General features: G+C 52.0%; 8 protein-coding genes across 8 annotated transcripts; 3 read left to right on the forward strand and 5 right to left on the reverse strand.

Moving 5' to 3' along the window:
* Positions 1 to 317: 317 nt before the first annotated feature.
* On the reverse strand, positions 318 to 1,093 carry J4E92_004023 (uncharacterized protein; the record flags this gene model as incomplete). The annotated part of the gene is made up of 2 exons (XM_051495416.1): positions 318 to 975; positions 1,089 to 1,093. 2 exons carry the CDS (start codon positions 1,091 to 1,093, stop codon positions 318 to 320), a joined length of 663 nt encoding a protein of 220 aa, XP_051354435.1.
* Positions 1,094 to 1,585: 492 nt separating this feature from the next.
* J4E92_004024 (uncharacterized protein) lies at positions 1,586 to 3,245 on the reverse strand (the record flags this gene model as incomplete). The annotated part of the gene is made up of 3 exons (XM_051495417.1): positions 1,586 to 1,989; positions 2,123 to 2,716; positions 2,909 to 3,245. The coding sequence occupies 3 exons, from the start codon at positions 3,243 to 3,245 to the stop codon at positions 1,586 to 1,588; spliced, it is 1,335 nt and encodes a 444-aa protein (XP_051354436.1).
* Positions 3,246 to 3,993: 748 nt separating this feature from the next.
* J4E92_004025 (uncharacterized protein) lies at positions 3,994 to 5,068 on the reverse strand (the record flags this gene model as incomplete). Its single annotated transcript, XM_051495418.1, has 3 exons — positions 3,994 to 4,314; positions 4,365 to 4,794; positions 4,845 to 5,068. 3 exons carry the CDS (start codon positions 5,066 to 5,068, stop codon positions 3,994 to 3,996), a joined length of 975 nt encoding a protein of 324 aa, XP_051354437.1.
* A 1,062-nt stretch (positions 5,069 to 6,130) lies between these two features.
* On the forward strand, positions 6,131 to 8,149 carry J4E92_004026 (uncharacterized protein; the record flags this gene model as incomplete). Its single annotated transcript, XM_051495419.1, has 3 exons — positions 6,131 to 6,965; positions 7,013 to 7,618; positions 7,677 to 8,149. The coding sequence occupies 3 exons, from the start codon at positions 6,131 to 6,133 to the stop codon at positions 8,147 to 8,149; spliced, it is 1,914 nt and encodes a 637-aa protein (XP_051354438.1).
* A 70-nt stretch (positions 8,150 to 8,219) lies between these two features.
* J4E92_004027 (uncharacterized protein) lies at positions 8,220 to 9,206 on the reverse strand (the record flags this gene model as incomplete). Its single annotated transcript, XM_051495420.1, has 1 exon — positions 8,220 to 9,206. The coding sequence occupies one exon, from the start codon at positions 9,204 to 9,206 to the stop codon at positions 8,220 to 8,222; it is 987 nt and encodes a 328-aa protein (XP_051354439.1).
* A 517-nt stretch (positions 9,207 to 9,723) lies between these two features.
* J4E92_004028 (uncharacterized protein) lies at positions 9,724 to 11,532 on the forward strand (the record flags this gene model as incomplete). The annotated part of the gene is made up of 3 exons (XM_051495421.1): positions 9,724 to 9,760; positions 9,823 to 10,530; positions 10,595 to 11,532. 3 exons carry the CDS (start codon positions 9,724 to 9,726, stop codon positions 11,530 to 11,532), a joined length of 1,683 nt encoding a protein of 560 aa, XP_051354440.1.
* A 1,886-nt stretch (positions 11,533 to 13,418) lies between these two features.
* J4E92_004029 (uncharacterized protein) lies at positions 13,419 to 14,957 on the forward strand (the record flags this gene model as incomplete). The annotated part of the gene is made up of 1 exon (XM_051495422.1): positions 13,419 to 14,957. One exon carries the CDS (start codon positions 13,419 to 13,421, stop codon positions 14,955 to 14,957), a length of 1,539 nt encoding a protein of 512 aa, XP_051354441.1.
* Positions 14,958 to 18,359: 3,402 nt separating this feature from the next.
* J4E92_004030 (uncharacterized protein) lies at positions 18,360 to 19,379 on the reverse strand (the record flags this gene model as incomplete). The annotated part of the gene is made up of 1 exon (XM_051495423.1): positions 18,360 to 19,379. One exon carries the CDS (start codon positions 19,377 to 19,379, stop codon positions 18,360 to 18,362), a length of 1,020 nt encoding a protein of 339 aa, XP_051354442.1.
* Positions 19,380 to 19,882: the final 503 nt, after the last annotated feature.

Genomic DNA, 19,882 nt, shown 5'->3' on the forward strand with positions numbered 1-19,882 from the left:
GTAGGTTGGAGCTAGAGGTTGGGAAGGAGTACATACTCTGCCATCTCGGCGGATCGTGGTGGTGGACAGAGGATACGGTAGATGAGGTAATGAACTACCTTGCTTCTTGGAGTAGTGCAGGGTTGGAGATGGGTACGAAAATCGAGTTTGAGGGCGCAGGGGAAGTGAAGTTTACGGTGGTGAAGTGATGATACTCTGAGGATAGACGAGCATTCTGCTGATGTGCACCTGGAATATCATACAAGAACCGTCTTGAAATGAGACGAAGATGTGACCCATTGCGCACTCTTGAAATAAGACTGAAGAGCATGTAGCTGTCAATACACTGGTACTGTCCATTCTTCGAGCAACACATCGACGATATCTCGGTCCACCGAGATCGAAATGTTTCCAGTCTCTGTCATTTGCTCATCGTCCTCTAGCTTTGACATGATGTCAGCAGTGTTCTTGGAAAACTGCTCATTCTCTTCCTTTGCCAAACGTCGCCTTTTTCTCGGTGAACGCTGATCGGCGTCCTGCTCCGTTCCATCGTCAGTCGAGAAGCGTAGGGCCGCTGGAGGTGGCCAAGAGAGACCTGTTCTAACGTCGGAAGGGCTGCGCGAACGCTTTTGGTCGCCCACTCTCCCTACATTGGGTTTGAGACTTTTGGCTCTAGAGAGGTAAGACTCCTCGGCCTCGGGCTCTACGTATCCTGATGATGTATCGTATTCCCCCCCATCCGGCGCAGACGTGGAGATGTTCGGGTCGTAAATCTTTCCACCTCCATCGTGAATAACGGGCGGGTTCTTGTGTGATTTGCTGCTTGACGAGCTACCAGAGGTTGTGTACAGGCTCGATGAGGGTGGGACAGGAACGCCTAGCTGTTGGCCAGTGTTCTCAAATACGGTAGGAAGCCCTTGAGCGTGCTCGGCAATGTTGATGCCGCGACAGGTTTTCTCTGAAAGATACTCTTTCTCAACGTTCCGCGTTATGCAGCTGCCACACGGATAATTATAATCGCACTGCGGCCAATCAGTACGATATGCGGAGGTGATGTGGGTTTACTTTACCTTGAGTTTGAGGCTGTGACAGTTGTTGCATGGTTGGACCGCATTCCTCTTTTGCTGTTCCGTGAATGCGCGTCCAGGGGTTGGTGCACGTTTCTCCTCCTTTGTGTTTGCTCTTTTGCGAACGCCTGGCCAACCGTAGACTTGTAAAGTTGATTGCGGATCTTGCCTCTCACTCTTCTCAGACTGCATAGGTATACTCTCTGTCATCGAATTATCCGCCATCAATTGGTTGTTACCATATTGTCCCTGTTCAGAGGGTGGATTGCTTTTCCTTTTCCGACAATACAAGAACATCAACTGATATTGATAGTCTCGCAGGACAGTGGTAGGACTTGGCGGTTGTGGTAAGAGTGTCGAATCTGCGGTCAACATGGGAGACTGGGTATGCAGCGAGCTTTCGACACCGCTTTGTGACGACTGAGATATCGCAGGAATCACAGGTCTGCTGTAAATAGGCATAGAGGGACTAGAAGTAGAGACTGGTGATAGCATGGGCCTGTTGAGCATGGGCATAGCAGGACTAGGCGGGCTTTGAATCATTCCTGACATTGGCTGCATTGCAGCTTGCGAATGAGCTTGTTGGTGCTGCCAATGAGCTTGATGGCGCTGCGCTTGAGCTTGTTGGTGCTGCGCTTGAGCTTTTTGGTGCTGTGCTTGAGCCTGTTGTTGAGCCATGGATTGCGCTTGAGCCTGTTGTTGAGCCATGGGTTGCGCTTGAGCCTGTTGTTGAACCATGGATTGCGCCTGCCTCTGAAACTGCGCCCACGTCTGCGATAATGCTTCAGGAGTCTGCTGAACAAGTGCTGACTGTCCTTGACCAAGACTAGGTCGTTGTTGCTGACCAGACAGATCCAACGGAAAGTCTGAGGCTGCACTTCCACTCGGCGCTGGAGGATAATGGGGCGTTTGCGCATCAAATGATGGGATCGTTTCCAGAGATCTATGTGACACAAGAGGCGGGTGCTGTGAGCTCTGCGCCGACGATATGGCATCGAGATTGGGTGTCTGCTGAGGCACTGCACCCTGCCCTTGGCTGAAATAGAAATCATCCAATGGAAAATGCGTGCTCTCACCCGGGACGTGAAGAAAGCTATCAAAGTCAAAATTCTCCAGACTGCCCGAGTTATCGTTCATATCGAAATCGATGAATGGAGCAACCTTTCCAAAGTCGGCAGCTGACGGAAGCTTGATACCTGATTCAAATTTGCGACAAAAGCGTTGATACATTTTGTGCACGTGTCGCTTTCGATGTTTCTTCTTGTCGACATCGAAGCTCTTCTGTAGCATTGTGATGCGCTTTAAGAGTTTCTTCACATGGTCCGCTGCTTTTGCCAGCTCTTCGGTCGAGATCCGCTCTTCATTGTCATCGCCTGACATCGTTGCGTCGCTGTCAGAAGTGTCCGAATCATTTGTGGTCGAGAGTTCGATGGTAATGGTGTTTGGCTGAAGCTTTGGGACTTTCTCTAGCGGAGGCAGCTCCATAACCGGAGCGTTGGCCATAAGCTCCAAAGTTGGGACACGAGAGGCGACGCTTGATCCTCGAAGGGTTTCTTCGTCATTGATTGCGATATGACAGAATCTGTTTTCGAGAGCTTGCAGGCTTTTGAGTGAGTCCTGCTGTCGCTGGTGCAATTCGCGGATCTTCTCACGCTCTTCATCCAAGACACCTTTTTCCATTTTTCTGTGGCTTTTGTCAGCTGCATTTTATGCATGGTAGTGTATTAACTCGGCTTACCCTCGCGCCTGACCTTGGGCTAATTGCAAGACATGCAACAAAAGCACAAGGCTGTTCTTCAAACTCTCAAGTCTCCTTCGGTTCAATTCGACCCGCTGTTCCTTCATCGGCCAGGCCAGCTTACCCATCACGCTCAAGCTTTTCTTTCCATCCTTTGCAGTCTTTCTCCTCTTCTCTACTATCTCTGACACTTCGTCGAAGACGCTTTGGCACTTTTTGATGATGTTGTTAGCGTCCTGGATAGCCTTCTTCGACACGATGGATCCGGCCTCTTCGGACTCAAACACCCTGCCTACGCTTTCGAGCGCATTTGATGTGAGCTCTACATCATCGGCAATGTCCTTGACGTCTTGGTCTGCCCGCGCGGCTGAGTTCGTGAAGTTGTACAACGCGACGCTGAGCTTGGCACCAGCCCCCGCGATCTGGATGATGCTAGCTGCGAGGCCTATGACTTCGGCCATCGTAGGATACTTGCTGCGTGCGCATTACTTGTCCTTTCCAAAGTGTCGCATTGCAATGGTGCTAGGATTGAGCGCGAAGATAAGGGCGGATTGAATGGGAAAGCAGCCTTCTTGCGAAGGCTGAGTGCCTGCATGACCCGCTGCGGCTGAGGCGCAGCCGCATGCTGTGAACACCTTGCCATGGGAATTAGAGCAAATGAGGATGCCGTCGCACATGCGATGCTGTACAGCGCTGTGAGCAATGCAGGCAAAGATATGCGACAATTGTTTCGCGTACAGACATGATATGTGTCCTACGTAGTGCTTGGGTCCTGTGCAGGTGCATGTGGCCCTCAGGTGTGCCTGCCTGTTTCGATTCCTCAGTTCCGCGCCTCCGCATCGAATCACTATCTCACACCGGTCGACTGAAGAAAAAGACGAACTCCTCTTCATTTCCACAAATTATACCTTGACAATGACACGTGCACCAAAGAATGAATGGGCAAGCAGCTCTCTTCGGTTTTATCGCGGCTGAGCTTCGCACAATAATACACCGGCTGCAGGATGAACAAGCAGAAGAGTTGGGAGACCATACAGTGCAGGAATTATGAAAGAGTAAGGTCAGTCTGGCGCATCATGCAGAATGTGAATGGTATAAACATCATGTTCTGAAGCTAGGCTCTGGGTATATAGCGAAACAGCGTGGTAATGCAAGAAAAAACGTAGGAATGGCGTGTGACTTCATCGAGCGCCCTCAGCTACCCTCCACCTACTTGACATGTACAAGTTCGGGTGTCTGCTGGTAGTAATCCTGTTGCCCATTGCCATAGCCGTACGTGACCTGCTGCTGCGTAACGGGCGCATAAGTTTGTTCGGTCTTCTCGATCGTCTGGTTCCAGGAGACGTGTTTGGCGATGCCCAGCAGCGTTATAAAAGCCAAACATTTGACTAAGCCCATGATGTAAGACAAGGCCAGCGATGCGCCAAGAGAAGGTGTTACGGGCCAGTAGATACTGGATGAGTAGATTACCCCCAATGATGCGTTCACCAATAGGGTAACATAGAGGGCGGTAACCCAGCCGAAGAGGTCCTGGGGCTGTTAGCAATTGTACCAGTAGATAGTAGCTGCCATGGACTTACACCTCCGGGTAAGCGTCTTGATCTCAATGCCGAAACGTTTGACAGAGACATAGCCGCCGAAATAATAACAACGATCATCCATACGATGTCGTAGGCAAGATCGAGACCATTTGAAACTAGTAACGCAAAGTCCCAGTTGGAGTCCAAGGAGTTGTCCGCCAATGCGACGTAGGCAAACATGCTGACGTCTGCTAGGATGACAGCAAACGCAACGCCAATAGTAATCAGAAGTACGGTCTTGGAACCAGATGACATGTTCCCAAATTGCTTGTGCAGCATGGAGTTCAGGACGTAGACAAACACGAACAGCAGCGCAGCATTGGCCAAACCGCTCATGATGGCGGAGGCAACATTGATATTCCAATAATCAATGTAGTTGATGTTGTCGCACTGTGACATGACTTGGCTTACGAGACCTAAAATACGCGTGCTGGAGCATGTTAGCACTTGTAAAGCCTGCGAAATGCACTTTGTCCTTACATTACTTGGAGGAATAGGGCTACAACGAAAGGTACACCAATCAACTTCTTTCCGGCACCGCTCTTCTTGCGGATAAAGAACGTTGATATGAAAATTCCCGTGTACAGAACCAGGAACAGCACCACAAATGCAAGCGCGGCTTGACTGTACGGTGTATTGAAGGCGTCGGGGCATGAAGCATTGCTATATCCGGTGCCGCCGCCGCCGCTGCGTCTGGGTGCCATGGCGAAAGGGTGTTGGTGCTGATCAAGTCCCTAAGTTGGATTTCCGAAGTCAATGTGAGGTGAGTTGGCGTTCGACTGACGGTAAGACGCGAGACACGGTTCGCGGCGACCTCAAGAGTATTTCAGCAATAACAACTGCATGCTGCATTGGTGCTCCGCCTTCTCACAGCCTGCAGCCTTCCCGTTTTTCCCGTTTTTGGGATTAAGTCAGGGGCAACTGAAGCGTCGCTAAGCCTCTCAAAGCGTTTGTCGGGCGCCTTACTGTGCCAGAAGGATGGAAGCGAGAGTGCGCGAGATCCTGTGGACGCCTTAGAGCCGGGGTGTCAAAGCCCCAGCGCGTAGACATAGTGTCTGGCAAACCCCGAGCGCAGTGCATTTGAAAAGAAAAGTATACTGGCTTCGGTTTCTCGTAGGAAGTCATGTCCGCAGTATGTTGAAATGAGACGGGGAGGCTGGTTGCGGGTTACGTCGGGATCAACGCTGTTGCCGACTCTAACCAAAAAAAAGACAGGGCTGTGCCTCAAATAGCAGTGGTCTGCGGGTAGTCCGGCTCTGCAAGCGGCTCAAGAGAGTGTCGCGTCGCAAAGTGGAACGCACGGCATGACAGGACGGCCGCCCAAAGGTGCCCAGGTGATCGCCCGGGCAATTTAGCCTTGCGAGTGGCTGGAGCTTCACGTGACGTGGCTAGTGCAGCTACGGATCAGTTTCCGCGATGCAGGGCGCGGCATTACATCATGTTCGTCGCCTCGACCATTTCCCTGCGCGTCTCATTCACGCGCATCTGTTCTTTCAGAGGATAGGCGGTCAGCTGCTCTGATTTATCTTATCACAGCTCGGCCGTCGTCTTACATCTCGCCGTGAGCTCGTAACATCCACCTGTTCCGATGATTCCGTTACAAGGGACCCACGCCACAACTCTCTCTACCAGCCACGGACATCCGGTATATATCCTCAGACTGCCGCGTATCCATCTCCAAACCGCAAACTATTGAAGACGACACAGAAAGGAAGCCGCAGAGTCAAAAATCCTAATTTACACCGTTGGTGCCCAAGAAGTCAGCAATGGCACACGTATTGCAGGGACTGTCGACGCGACCCGCGCTCGGTAGTCACGACACGTGGACAGCCAACGCAGCATCGGAAACACTGGATGTGGACGGCGCAACAACTTTGAGTCCCCAAAACGATGAGCAGGCAGCAGACTCGCGAAGTAGAAGTACGACAGCGATACCGTCCGATGACAGTGGTTCAGAAACGCAGGTGGTCGAGAAACCCGGAGGCCGTAGGAAGAGCATCCAGGTCGTTTTAGAGCAATCGGGAAAGAAGGGCGAGTACACATTCACTGCTAAAGATCCTGTCTTCCAAGAGGTTCTTCAGTCAGGTCTGCGGCGAGAGGCTGAGAAACTCAATGGAAAGGCGAAGGGGAAACCCCGCGATCTTGTCTTCACACAACAGTTCACCACGTTCGACCGCCAAAACGCGTCCGCTGCGCACTCCCCGTTCCATGGATTCTTCACACTCTTCTGGATCGCGATGGCTTTGCTACTCGCGCGAATAGCAGCAGGCAACTACAGGACGAAAGGCTCCGTATTTGGGGATGCAGAGATTCTGCACTTGATGATCGACAAAGACTTGTTCGTCATGTTGACGACCGATGTCGCAATGTGTGTAGCCACCAGCTTTGGCTTCTTCCTGCACAAGGCCATTGTCAACGACTATCTGACTTGGAACGGTTCAGGCTGGCTCATACAGTCTTTGTGGCAGACTTTCTTCACTTGCACCATCATCTGGGTTACTTTCTGGCGAGACTGGCCTTGGACTCATACAGTCTTCATCGTTCTCCACGTCTTCGTGTTGCTGATGAAGCAGCATGCTTACTCCTTCTACAACGGCTATTGTATGTGATCCGCACTGAAACAAGAGACCTGAGCTGACTATCAATAGTATCGCGAGTATATCGACGACGCAATCTGCTCCGTGAGAAACTACGTCAACTCGATGATATCAAAGCGCATGAGGGCCCGACCCAAACAGATCCCCCGACTGAGGCGCTAACTGCTTCCGGTCTTGAGAAATCTGACCAAGGCCAGTTGACGCGTCGGGGAAGCATTGGGCCAAAGTACTCTACCAATTTATCAAAGGAAGAGTCTGAGATTGCATCTATCGGCAAAGCTATTGAAACCGGGAACCCGCTGGATTCGGAACAGATTGAAGCCTTTCGACGCGTGCTCAACACCGAGATTACGATTCTTGATGAAGAGCTTCGTGGAAAGTGCACTACCACTGATAACGTCTACCCGAACAACTTAACGTTCTACAACTTTGTAGAGTGGGCGTGCCTTCCCACACTCGTCTACGATCTAGAGTACCCCAGGCAGGAACGCATCAACTGGTGGTATGTAGCGGAAAAGTCAGCGGCCACCCTGGGAGTCATCTGGATTATGATCATCATCTCGCAAGCATACATCTACCCAGTAGTCGTAGAGACTATGCGACACAAAGAGGCTGGCATGTCGCTCGATGAGCGATGGAAAGAGTTTCCATGGGTTGGTAAGTGCTACATCACTATGAGACCGTTGAATAAACCGCTAATCGTCTCCCTTTATAGTATCCGATATGCTCTTCCCCCTTCTCCTCGAACAGCTTCTCAGCTGGTACGTCATATGGGAATGTCTCCTCAACGTATTGGCAGAAGTCACGCGTTTTGCCGACCGTGGTTTCTACGGCGCGTGGTGGAACTCTGTATCCTTCGATCAATACGCTCGCGACTGGAACCGACCGGTCCACAACTTCCTGCTTCGACATGTCTATCACTCCTCGATCTCATTCTTCCATCTATCAAAGATGCAGGCAACTTTCTTCACTTTCTTGCTTAGCGCTATTGTGCATGAGGTTCTCATGTTCTGCTTGTTTAAGAAGGTCAGGGGATATCTGTTTACATTCCAGTTGACGCAGCTGCCGCTGGCAGCGTTCAGCAAGACGAAGTTTATGAAGGGGAGAGACACGTTGGGGAACATTGTGTTTTGGTTTGGTCTCTTCATTGGACCTAGTGTCATCACCAGCTTGTACCTTATCGTTTAGATGTACTAATACGTCGTCGAATCTCAGCTCTCTTTCAAACAATACATTGGTTGCTTAGTCTTGGTTGCATTCAATCCTCTGAGGCTTGTGCGCCTTTGCTTCTCTCTTCCTTTAACACTTCCAACACTCTTCGCGTCAACCTATCGCGCTCACCAACATCCACAGTACCGTACGCATCCTGCGATTGCTTGAAAATGTTCTCTTCCCATCCCTCTCCAACATTTGGCTTCCCCGCATCCTGCCAACTATCTTGCACCGTACCCCCAATATTCTTAAAGAAGCCTTCTAACCCCGCCGGTCCACCACCAGCATGATAGCTCTTGAAAGGTCCGGCCACTGCCCACCGCGGCCCCATACTGCTCTCTACGATGCTATCCAATTCCTCCACGGAAACAACCCCCTCGGCTACAAGATGGATAGCTTCGCGCAACAACGCAAATGCCAGCCTATTCGCCACGAAGCCATTCGTCTCTTTCTTAATATGTATCGGTACTCTCCCACGACCCGTCCAAAAATCCTGCGTCCGTTTGATGACTTCCTCCGAGGTATCCGGCGACGGCACTAGTTCCAGCAACGGCATGATGTGCGGCGGGTTATACGGATGCACGACCAACAACCTCGACTTATCCTGCATATCTTGCGCCTGCTGCGAGGCTGGGATACCAGATGTGCTGCTCCAAAAAAGCGAGTGCTCTGGTGCATGTTTCTCCACGTTCGCCCATAGCTCTTTCTTAAAGGCGAGATTCTCCGGACCGGATTCTTGGATGATGTGCGCGTCTTCTACAGCTGATTCGAGGGATTTGGCGATGCGAATGTTGGAGATAGCAGCAGCAGCAGGTTCTTCTGCGAAGAATTTTGGTAGGTTTTCTTCGACGTATTGGTCGACATCTGGTCGAGTATCGTAGATGGTGAGTTGGGAAGGGCCGAGAAGGTGGGATAGGTGGAAGGCGGCGAAGGATAGGCCAATAGTTCCGGTGCCGATGAGGGTGATTCTGAGGTCTTTGTTGCTTTCTACTTTCAAGACGGGGTCTTGTTGCAAATCTCCTGCGTCGGACATGTCGGTTGTGGAGATGGTAGATCGGTTCGGCTAGTGGTGATGAGAGGCTTGGAAGTCGCGGTTGCTGTCTGGGTATGGGCCTCCTTATATCGGGATTCTGTTTACTAATGATTTTGAAGTCCCACTCAAACCTCGTAACAAGATGATCTGGTGTGTGGCAAGCGGCTCTTACACCCTGGCTCGGATGTTACCCGAAATAACGTCAGAAGGAGCGCCGATCTTAACCGCTTCCGGATGACAGGGTAGCTGCTCAACCCCGCCTTGTACCTTATCCCCGCTCCACGATCGACTCGAGCAGTGCGAATCCGATGGAGATGAGCGCGCCGAGGAAGAATGGTGGCAGTCGCCTATTAGAAGGCATGGAGGCGGCCCATCTGATGGTCACTCGCTTCTTGACCCGTCACCTTCTGTACTGCGCTTTTCAGTACGATTATACAGCGCTGGTTTCCTCGCATCAGTTCATCCGGTTATAAGTCGCGTGTCGTTTGCTATCCATTGCTGAGTCAATTGCGTTAAGATGGTGATCTTCAAGTCCAGGCAACCGCCCATCGATCGTAAGTTGTCAAAAGTCGAATCTACCATGCCAATGCATTGTCATTGATGCTGACCGTTGTAGTACCAACCGAATTGACGGACTGGGACTGGCTCTTCGACTCCGCCTACTCGCCCATCAACAAATACCCACCGAACGAACTAGCTGGGTTCCAAAACGCGATCACGAAGGAGCGTGTAAACTGGGCTGATGTGAAGAAATACTCCACCTATATATCCACTGCGCTCGTCAAGAAGTATGGCCTCAAAGAAGGCGAGACAGTGGCGCTGTTCAGTCAAAATACTGTCTGGTACCCGGTAGCGATGTTTGCTGGACTCCGCGTAGGAGCGAAGATCAGCGGGGCCAGTCCGGCATACAACGTTGAAGAGATGACATTCGCGCTGAAGACCGCGGACGCAAAGTTCTTGATGACTACACCCGGTAGTATGGAGATCGCAGCCGCGAGCGCAAAGGCTGCAGGACTACCGCAATCCAACGTGTTCTTACTGGAGGGCGAGTTACCTGGATACACCACCGTTCAGGATCTAATTCGTATGGGAGAGTCGTATGGCGACTCCGGGCAGACCTCCGCATTCAAGCTACCTCCCGGCAAGAAGAACAAAGACGTCTGCGGTTTTCTATCTTTCTCCTCTGGAACGACCGGATTGCCAAAGGCTGTGATGATCAGTCACCAGAACGTCATAGCGCAATGTCTTCAGGTACAGCAGATCACGCCTGAAACGCAGAAAAAGATCATGGCCGTACTTCCGCTGTTCCACATCACCGGTTTAGGTAAGTTCTGACTGTACGAAGTGCATGTGAGACATATACTGACTTCGTACCTCTACCTCTACAGTCCATCAGATGCATCTGCCAGTCCTGCTCAATGCGGAGGTTGTCATGCTTCCGCAGTTTACTATGGAAAAGATGTTGGATGTCATCGTTGAATACAAGCTTAGTGAGCTGCTGCTGGTACCACCGATTCTCATCAGACTCGTGCGCGACCCATTGGTCGACAAGTACGACCTCAGTCATGTCACACGCTTTTCGTCAGGCGCCGCTCCACTCTCGGAAGAGATCATCCAGCAGCTTCAGAAGAAGTTCCCCAATACCGGATTCAAACAAGGCTATGGAATGACGGAGTCGTGTTCGTGCATTACTGCGCACCCGCCTTCGAAGTTCTCATACAAGTACGCTCACTCTGGTGGTGCGATCGTAGCTTCGACTGAAGTCAAGATCATCAAAGACGATGGCACGGAAGGCGACGTTGGAGAGGATGGCGAAGTTCTCGCTCGTGGGCCACAAGTCGTCATGGGCTACCTCAACAATGAGAAAGCTACTCGCGACACTTTCGATGCCGATGGCTTCCTTCATACCGGCGATCGCGGTGCGATTGACGAGGAGGGCATGATCCACATCTCCGACCGTATCAAGGAACTCATCAAAGTAAAGGGCATCGGTGTCGCACCAGCTGAACTCGAAGATCTGCTTCTAGGCCACCCGAAGGTCGAAGACGTCGCAGTGATGAGCGTGAAGGATGATTATTCTGGCGAGTTGCCGAAGGCGTACGTTGTGTTGAAGCCCGGAACGGAAAAGAGTACAGCGGTTGGGAAAGACATCATTGAGTATGTCAAGGAGAAGAAGGTCAGGTACAAGTGGGTTAAGGAAGTTGAGTTCATCAATGAGATTCCAAAGAGTCCTTCTGGCAAGATTCTGAGAAGAGTGTTAAGGGACAAGGAGAAGAGTGGTAAATTTGGGCTTGTTATTAAGGATGAGGCTCGGGCGAGGCTGTAAGCCTTGCCTCATATGTCTAACAGCCCTAGAACACTATAATGAGAGACACCGGACTGCTATGTGTATGCCTGACTCTACTGTGATGCATAGTCGATGACATCCTTTTCTTCACATTGAATGTTTACCTGCTTCTATTCAACTGTAACCTCCTACTTCTGCCGAGACTGACACCAGCAAAACGCACACCTCAGCCCCGCACGGACCATCTACGTGCATACACATATACACCTCAGCCTTGCCCGACTTTTGCAACTACATGTCATCGGCTATTTCGAATAGGTAGCCAATATTGACATTCCTAACTGTATCCTGGAAGTCCGTCCCGTACGCCAAAGACATGAGTGTAATCTCTCCAATATCTGTGGCTCTTGATGCCACTATCCTGATATGGAGCGCAGTTGGTCACAATTTCTGGAGCACCGGGTTCTTCGTCCAGAATTACGGTCTATCTGGTTGCGCAATTTGCGTGTTTGGAAGTCGCGAGGTATGGAGAATCCAAGTCCAGATATTGGGTAGCACCAGAGACTCCGACGCTATGGACTTCAAGAAATCGGCTCAGGACGAGAGTAATATCATTGCAGTCGCCGTAAGTTTACACTTTCGAGATCCACGAGATCAGTTTACTGAAACAGTGACAACAGAGTACAATTCTCGCTCAAGTAGCGATCACAGCACTCTCTTTAGAAAACCTGAGTAGCGCACACTGGGTTGCAAGAGCTTTCTTCACCTTCAGCCTCGTTTCGTCCATCATGGCTGTATACTACGCAACAAGCCAATATCGCATCTTGGGGCGCTGCTTGGGAGTTGACCAAGTGAAAAGATGGATTCGAGGCTCAAGATCAGTTCGTCACCATAATATCCTACCCGGGACTCACTCGCATATGCCTTCTGCCGCTGCGGTGTTGAACATGTCAGCCCCGAACATGCTTCTATCCTTCTCTCTGAATGCTTTCCTCATAGGTTTGGGAGTGTACCTTGGATATGTCTGGACGCGAAACCTTGATGAGCCAGCTGGTGTGATAGGTAGCCGTGCCGTTTTCATCACGTACATTGTCGGATTGATCGTTTGCTATCTCATATATGCTTCATCGCGAGCTGTTATCGCAGACCAAAGCTATGTTAGCGAACGCGAATGGGTTCTAAAAAATCTCGGGATGGACATTCGCCCGCCCAGGCTGGAAGTACTTGCGGATGCGATCAAAGTCTTTTTAACATCTACACCCCCCAGGCTGGAAGTACTTGCGGATGCGATCAAAGTCTTCTTAACATCTACACCTCCGGAGCCGGATGTGGAGAGAGTAACACGGCCGAACGCTACCCCCGAGCCCTCGAACAGAAATGCGCGACGCAAAAGCAGGACAGAGGACGAAGATACCCGCAAAGAGCTGTTGGTACTGTTTCAGGAAGCCGCAGATATGCGTAAAGCATCCGCAAAGGTCGATGAGCGTTTAGCTCGGCTTTTGGAAAGGCTCGGAGAGGAAATTGTCGCATGAGATGTCTGTCCGTGTGGACTAGCTGCTGGATTTTGGAAGAGAAAGGGTCTGGTCAATGATGGAGTGCAGGGGCGATGTTTTTCATAACACACACACAGAACCGTTTTCGCATATGTATCAATCTGCTTAAGGCGATTATGATTTTCAATGCAGCCCGTACCACCTGGGCACGAAAGACATGGATGACAAATGACGTGTGAGGGCGTGGTGGGGTCGGCGTTTGTGCCCCTCCGACAGGGTCTTGGATCAGAAAAGTGACTCGAAGAAGGTGCAATTTTACATTTCTAAGCACATACTGCGCCCCGTCATATAACTTTGCGCAATCAGCAGTGCGCGCAGTCTTGAACCCATATCTCTCATACAATAAAAGAACATAATCAAATTGCCAACAAAATGGCCATCACAAACCCGACGCCCAACCAACCCCAGCACGACGAGGACGACATCGACGTACATGATGTCGACAACACACTAGACGCCGAGGAGGCGGAAGAGATCGTGGAGGACGATGGCGACGTGCCCATGGACTCGGACGACGAGGGTGACGAGGGTCGCCAAGAGATGGAGATGGAGATCAACCTCCAAAACGACTCGGTCGCGCATTTCGACGAGCACAAGGACAGCATCTTCTGCATAGCGCAACACCCCGTACACCACGAGATCATCGCGACAGGAGGCGGCGACGATGTCGGCTACATCATCGACGCGTCTCCAGCGGCAGCGGCGCAACCGAGCAGCGACGGACAGCCCACCGAGCGCGAGGGCCTGAAGAGCATCTTCACACTAGACGGACACAAGGACTCGGTCAACGCCATCACATTCACTCAGCCAAAGGGACAATTCGTCGCGACAGCTGGCTTGGACGGAAAGCTGCGCGTATGGCAGGGCGTTCCTGATGGCAAGAAGTGGAAATATTTGGCAGAGGCACAAGAGGTCGAGGAGATCAACTGGGTCATCCCGAACCCGTCGCCCGACCACCCCAATGTCGTCGCGCTCGGAGCCAACGATGGCTCAGTATGGGTGTACCAGATCAGCACAGAGAAGAACAACGAGCTACAGGTCCTACAAGCATACTACCTCCACACCGAGACCTGCACTGCCGGCACATGGTCGCCCGACGGCTCGCTCCTCGCTACCATCTCCGAAGACTCGAGTCTATACGTGTGGGACGTGTTTGGCGATGCCGCATCTCAAGGTCTCACCGCAACCACCGATTCGCAAGCCGTTGTTGGCCTGACTGGCCTTGACGAGCGCTTCCGCGTTGAGGGCGGACTATACTCAGTCGGCATCCCGCCATCGGGCGCTTTCGTCGCAGTCGGCGGCCCCGAAGGTCAAATCCGCATCGTCGGACTCCCCCGTCTTTCTCTCGCTGCGCCCGCGCAAGCATCTACATCATCGAGCGGCGGAGGCGCAAAGAACAAAGCTGGAGGAGGCAAGCAGGCTGGCGCCAAAGGCGGAGCTTCGTCAGCTGGTCAAGCCGGACAGATCTTGGCAAGTCTGCAAGCCGGAAGCGACAACGTCGAGTGCATGAGCTTCTCCTCTGCACCACTTACCCTCATGGCCGCCGGCAACGTCGACGGCTCCATCACCCTCTTCGACACCGCACACCGATTCGCCGTCCGAAGGCGGATAGAAGACGCTCACGCCGATGACGAGTCACCACAAGCTGTCGTTAAGCTCGACTTCGTCGCCAAGGAAGGTCCAGGAGGTTGGCTGTTGACCAGTGTGGGATACGACGGTGTTTTGAAGCGATGGGATGCACGAGGTGGAACGGCTGCGGCTGGAAAGGGCCTTGTAGGCGAGTGGAAGGGACACCGGGGAGGTGGTGAAGGAGGAGGTATCATGGCCTTTGTACAAGGAGATGGCGAGACAGTCGTCACGGCTGGTGACGACCATGTCGCGCTAGTTTTCAAGACGCCTTTGACCCAGTAGATTCTATACATGTCACGAAAGCAACCATCCCGTACGAACGACATCTCATTCAATCATGCCCATCTATGTGGACGCCAGTGTCACCTTCTACTACACTCAATCTCACCCCACGAGTCAAACAAGTACCGCAACATCCCCTGGACACGCTAGCCACGACCGATATTTTCAGAGACACGTCTGTATCGCACCGGGCAAAGGTTCCACTGCCTTCAACACTTTGCCAACAAGTTGCTCCATCTGGACGTTTTGCTTTACGCACCATTGCTTTTATCTGGTAGGAGCTACTCGATACCGAACTGCTGGCGGTCGTGGTCTAGATGCTCCCAACGCTACTGTATATGCGGTGCAAAATTTATGTGTGGGTGTGTGTGTGCATGTGCGCAAAGACAGAGAGAAGTCAGATGGAGTAAGCCTACATATTTCGAAGCATGAGCCTAGACTTGTGTATAGCCAGCATGTGGACCAGATGTGAGAGTGGCAAGAGCCCCTTTTGTGTCTGATGCATGCGTTGGCGGTGATTCACAGATTCAAGTGTATAGAGAAGTCAAGAAGTACCAGTATAGACAGAGTGGTACCTTCCAAGACAGTCAGGATCACAATGCTTGCGCAAGAAATGCAATTTACTTTGTCCATGCGGGTTGACGTGAAAGCACACGATGTCAGTAGATCCACCGGTTACAATCAGAGCAGAACTTGTTCAGAGAAATTAGATGGTACGGGTACAGCACCCGCACCACGTAGTGTCTTGACCCTATTGCCCACGGCCCAAGAGCCCGCTTCGAATCGTTCCAACGTTCCATTCCAGAACAAGTAACCACGTACCGACCGTTTCGCCACCGCGCAGCCCGTTGGCGCTTTCCCCAGAGAACTGTGAGATTGGTATTCAACGGTGAAAGTCGCCTCCCCTTCCTTGCTTGGAGGCAGAGAAGGATCTGGTGTTGTGTGGGGTCCCTTCAGCCTTATGACGTTATGTATCCCCACTCGGTGTGTCGGTGCTCATCTTCATCTGCTATCTACCGAGATACTTCCATGCGAGATTCCTGTTGCGGAGGCGAATATACGTAAGAAGAACCGAATTGAGATTTCTTGCCTGCGCTGCATGCCTCGTGGGATAGTGGACAAGTGCGAAGATTTTATTCACCCATCCCTTCCAGGCACCAGAGCAGCACATGACTACGATGGTGTACTTTGGTTGTTGAGTTGAGATTTTTCTGAGTTCCCATGGTTGAGAAACACTGAAGCCCAAGGCTTACTTCGGACACGTGATGGGATAGTGGAGGCCCTGGACGGTCTGTCCGAGGTCGCGCCGGAAAAGTGCTCCCTGACCAATGGGAGATGGGTTGCCTTTTGTAGACGATCGACGGACTTCGCGTACACATGTAAAGTGACAGACATGCTTACTGAAGTATGACAAGGGGCAGTCAATGCAAGGTCGTCACTGTCGAGCAGAGAATTGCGTTGTCGTCGTGCGGGGTCACGGAGACGTCAAGTAATGGCTTCGCAATGAGGCTTACGACACAGGCTCATACTCCCTGCCTCCCAAGAAATGATCGAAGGAGGAATCTACTTCGATTCGCTTATCTGCAGTATCCTGTCCCGTCCCATTACTTCACAATCCCTCACGTATACTAGCCAAGCGAGGCGTCTTCACGGCAAAATCTTCCGTCAGTCTACTACTCCCTTTATTGGCCAAGACTCGGATCCCTGCTGTGAGCGGGAAGCAGCAATGCAACTTAGGCGTGCACCCCGTGGAAAGGAATATCGATACGCTAAGAAGTGGCTTAAATTATTAAAACACGCTGCACAACGCAACAAGAAGCCTTAAATTTTATTAAGAAGCCCCGCCTTAGAATTTTATATAGAGTAAGTTCTCTCTATATTTTTATAATGTTTTAAAAGGCTATTATTGTAATGTTGCAAGGTTGTAAGCCTTAAGTAAGTGTTCGATTTTTCCCTTCCACGGGGTGCGTGGTAAAATCGGCTGATATGACGCAATAACGGGACCCCGTCGTCAGCTGGAGACGACGGTGTCAAGGGTGAAAGATGCGGAATTCTGAGTACGCTAACCGGGGGGAGAGAGAATGGAGGAACCCGGATCTTCACCTCGCATGAACAGGGTGTCGTATGCTACGCGATAGGCAAACTCGTCCGTAGCTAATGAAGGTACAGAAAACTTGTGAAGCTCGCGAAGCAAGAATGTTGGAGCTTCTTCATGCCGCTCATAATATGCATAATCATTCCTGCTATGTAAAATTACGTAGGCAATTTCCGGGAATGCTACTGCGGATACGCGTACGAAGGCATGCAGACTTGCCTATCTCTGCACACACCTGTCCTATCCCACTCAGGTGCTCTGCTCCGAACGACATCTGCAGCAGTGGGTCTTATTCCCTGGCGAGTATGGCACACGGCTCATGGCTCAGCACATCATAGCATCCCAGGTGTGGTAAACCATCAAAACTCTACGCGAGCTGAAGATCTGGCGTGCTCGGCTTCGAACGTCACTGATGGGGCCAGAGTAGCGAGTGGGCCCACCGCGTACCTGCAATGGGCAGCTGGAAGCGCATCGTTGCTATGCTAGCTGCTTGTATGTCTGTTTCTGGATAGTCCTACGGCGGGGAAGACGGCGCCGTTGAGAAGGACCGAATTGTCATTTGGTAGGCTATTCGTATCAATCGTGATGGCCGGCAGAGACGCTATGTTGGCATGCGAACTGTTGAATTTCGCGGGTGTTAAACAGTTGTCCTATACCTCGGGACCAAGATAGCTTCAATCCAAGCAATCTTTCCGTGAGCCAATGAGAGTATCGCATGCTGTGTGATACCCGTCTGGGGCTGACTTGACGTGTGACAGGATGTGGAGATTGCTAGACAAAAGTTGGTAAGCGAGACGCGATCCCAACGACAGTCCGTGGAGTAGCAGGGTCCGCGTTAGCGGAACCTGGATCGATTGAGCTGAACGGAATGAGAGTACGGTGGATCACTGGGGACAGGTCATTGTGTTGCTGGATATACTCATTCATATCGAAATGACTACCTGACTACCTGAGGAAGATATGCAGTAATCGCCTTTCCATTTTTATACTTTGTAGAATCTATGCAGTACACTCGTACGCGATGGGACACCAATCCCATCAACCGCTCAAACGCCATGTCGTCGGGATCGTGGCCACTGAAGCAGGCAATATCAGGCAAGCTGGTCATTGTAGCAATGTAGAAAAAGAAGAGAAGCTTTTGGTTGCTCAGAGAAAGGCAAAGCCCAGGGGTATCGTGAAATCGTTGGAAGAAGTGAGGAACAGTGACAAGCCAGCAGCCCACATTGCATATCAAAGATCAAGGCAGAGCGATGTCAAATGCATCAATACTGGAAAGCCTCGGTAGCGAGAATGTGCAAGTTGGCTTCCTAAGCCTCCAAGTCGTCCATGTCTTCGTCGGTAAAGTCCTTGAGGAGCTCGAGCCCATGGAAATCGTCGACATCGACGGAGCTCATGGAAACCATGCTCTGCTGTCGTGCGTGTTGGTTGGAGAATCCAGGGCTCTGCATATTGGAGTTCTGCATATGGGGGCTCTGGTTGCTGTGGCTATGTCGTGGTGTTGCGTGGTGGCCAGGCATACCAGGTGCAGGGGCGTCCATGCCGAGAAGGCCGCCGGCGCACCGCGCTAGATACTCGTCGACAGCCCAGAAGCCGCAGCCAGCGTGGCGTAAAACTTCGTTCTTCAGGTCGAGGACTTCTTCGCGTAAAAGCGCAACATTCTCCTTAAGCATCTTGTTCTTTGCAGAGAATTCGCGAGCGCGTCCCTCGAGGCTGCCGATGTACTCCTTCTTGCGCTGCCTGCACTTGTGGGCAGCTACACGGTTCTTCTCGAGGTGCGTCTGGCGAGCGGACGACACTTGGAAAGGGTAACCGTCTGCAGTGTAGGCCTCGACCATCTGTGGCTGCGACTTGGGCCTGCCCCGCTTGCGCTTCGGCGGCTGAGGGTTGCCGTCGGCGTTATCCTGTTGTTGCACAACGGGGACGCTAGGCAGAGAAGCGGCAACCGCGTCTTGATTGGCCGAGTCCTGGCGGCTGGTGCGTCGTCGTTTTGCAGGCGGCATCTGAGGAGAGGCTTCCTGCTTGGGCCAAAAGACAGTCTCGTTGCGGAGTTGCTCGACAGGAATGGACGTCTCGCGCTCGTTCCGAGCGTCCCGAGGGGCGTGTGCTGGTGAGGGCTCCTCAGGCGGGGTGACTTGGCCGTAGCGCTCCATGGTGGCATGTGTAAGCAGCGAGGGTGGAATGGAGAAGGCTTGCTGGGGAGGCATTGAGGTGGGATTGCTGAAGGCGTTTGCCCACTTGTCCTGCTGGGAGGGGCCATTGAGGCTGTTCATGGCTGTGAAAGCGTCGCCAGCCCACTCAAACTGTGGTTGCTGTTGGATTGCTGTCATGGTGGACGACGTTGTTTGTTGTTGGTGTGGTGGGGGCACGGAAGGAATGGTGCGCAGGCCTGAGGCGGGCGGTTCCTTATATGGGCAGGAGGGTCCGGCAGAGTTTATGTGATGAAGGCAAGAAGCAGCGGGCCAGGGCAGTTGTGAGGGAAGAAGATCGCCTGGCATGGGATTTCAAACAATGGGGGCTTTGGCAGCATGCGGAATTGAGGAAAGCGATTCAAACGAGCAGGGGCAGGCGTGGGGACCGTGCGATTGGTGGGTTCTGCTGTGCGTTACGTAGTGCGCCTTCCCGATCGACGATGAAGAGGCAATCGCTACCTAGCCCGCGCCCAGCTCGAGAATCTCGGCCTCTAGCGCCTGTTATGCTCGATCGCGATGGCCTGCCGCGCCCGTCCGAATTTGCGTCTCTACAGCATGCGCTTTTGCAGTTCCGCCATGACCAAAACGGGACAGTCCACTGGCCTAGCCATCCCAGTTTTCTCAGCCCAAGCTACTGACCA

The sequence above is a fragment of the Alternaria infectoria genome, assembly GCF_024043175.1.
Source record: "Alternaria infectoria strain BMP 0036 chromosome Unknown scaffold_5, whole genome shotgun sequence".
In the NCBI taxonomy this organism is placed as follows: Eukaryota; Fungi; Ascomycota; class Dothideomycetes; order Pleosporales; family Pleosporaceae; genus Alternaria; species Alternaria infectoria.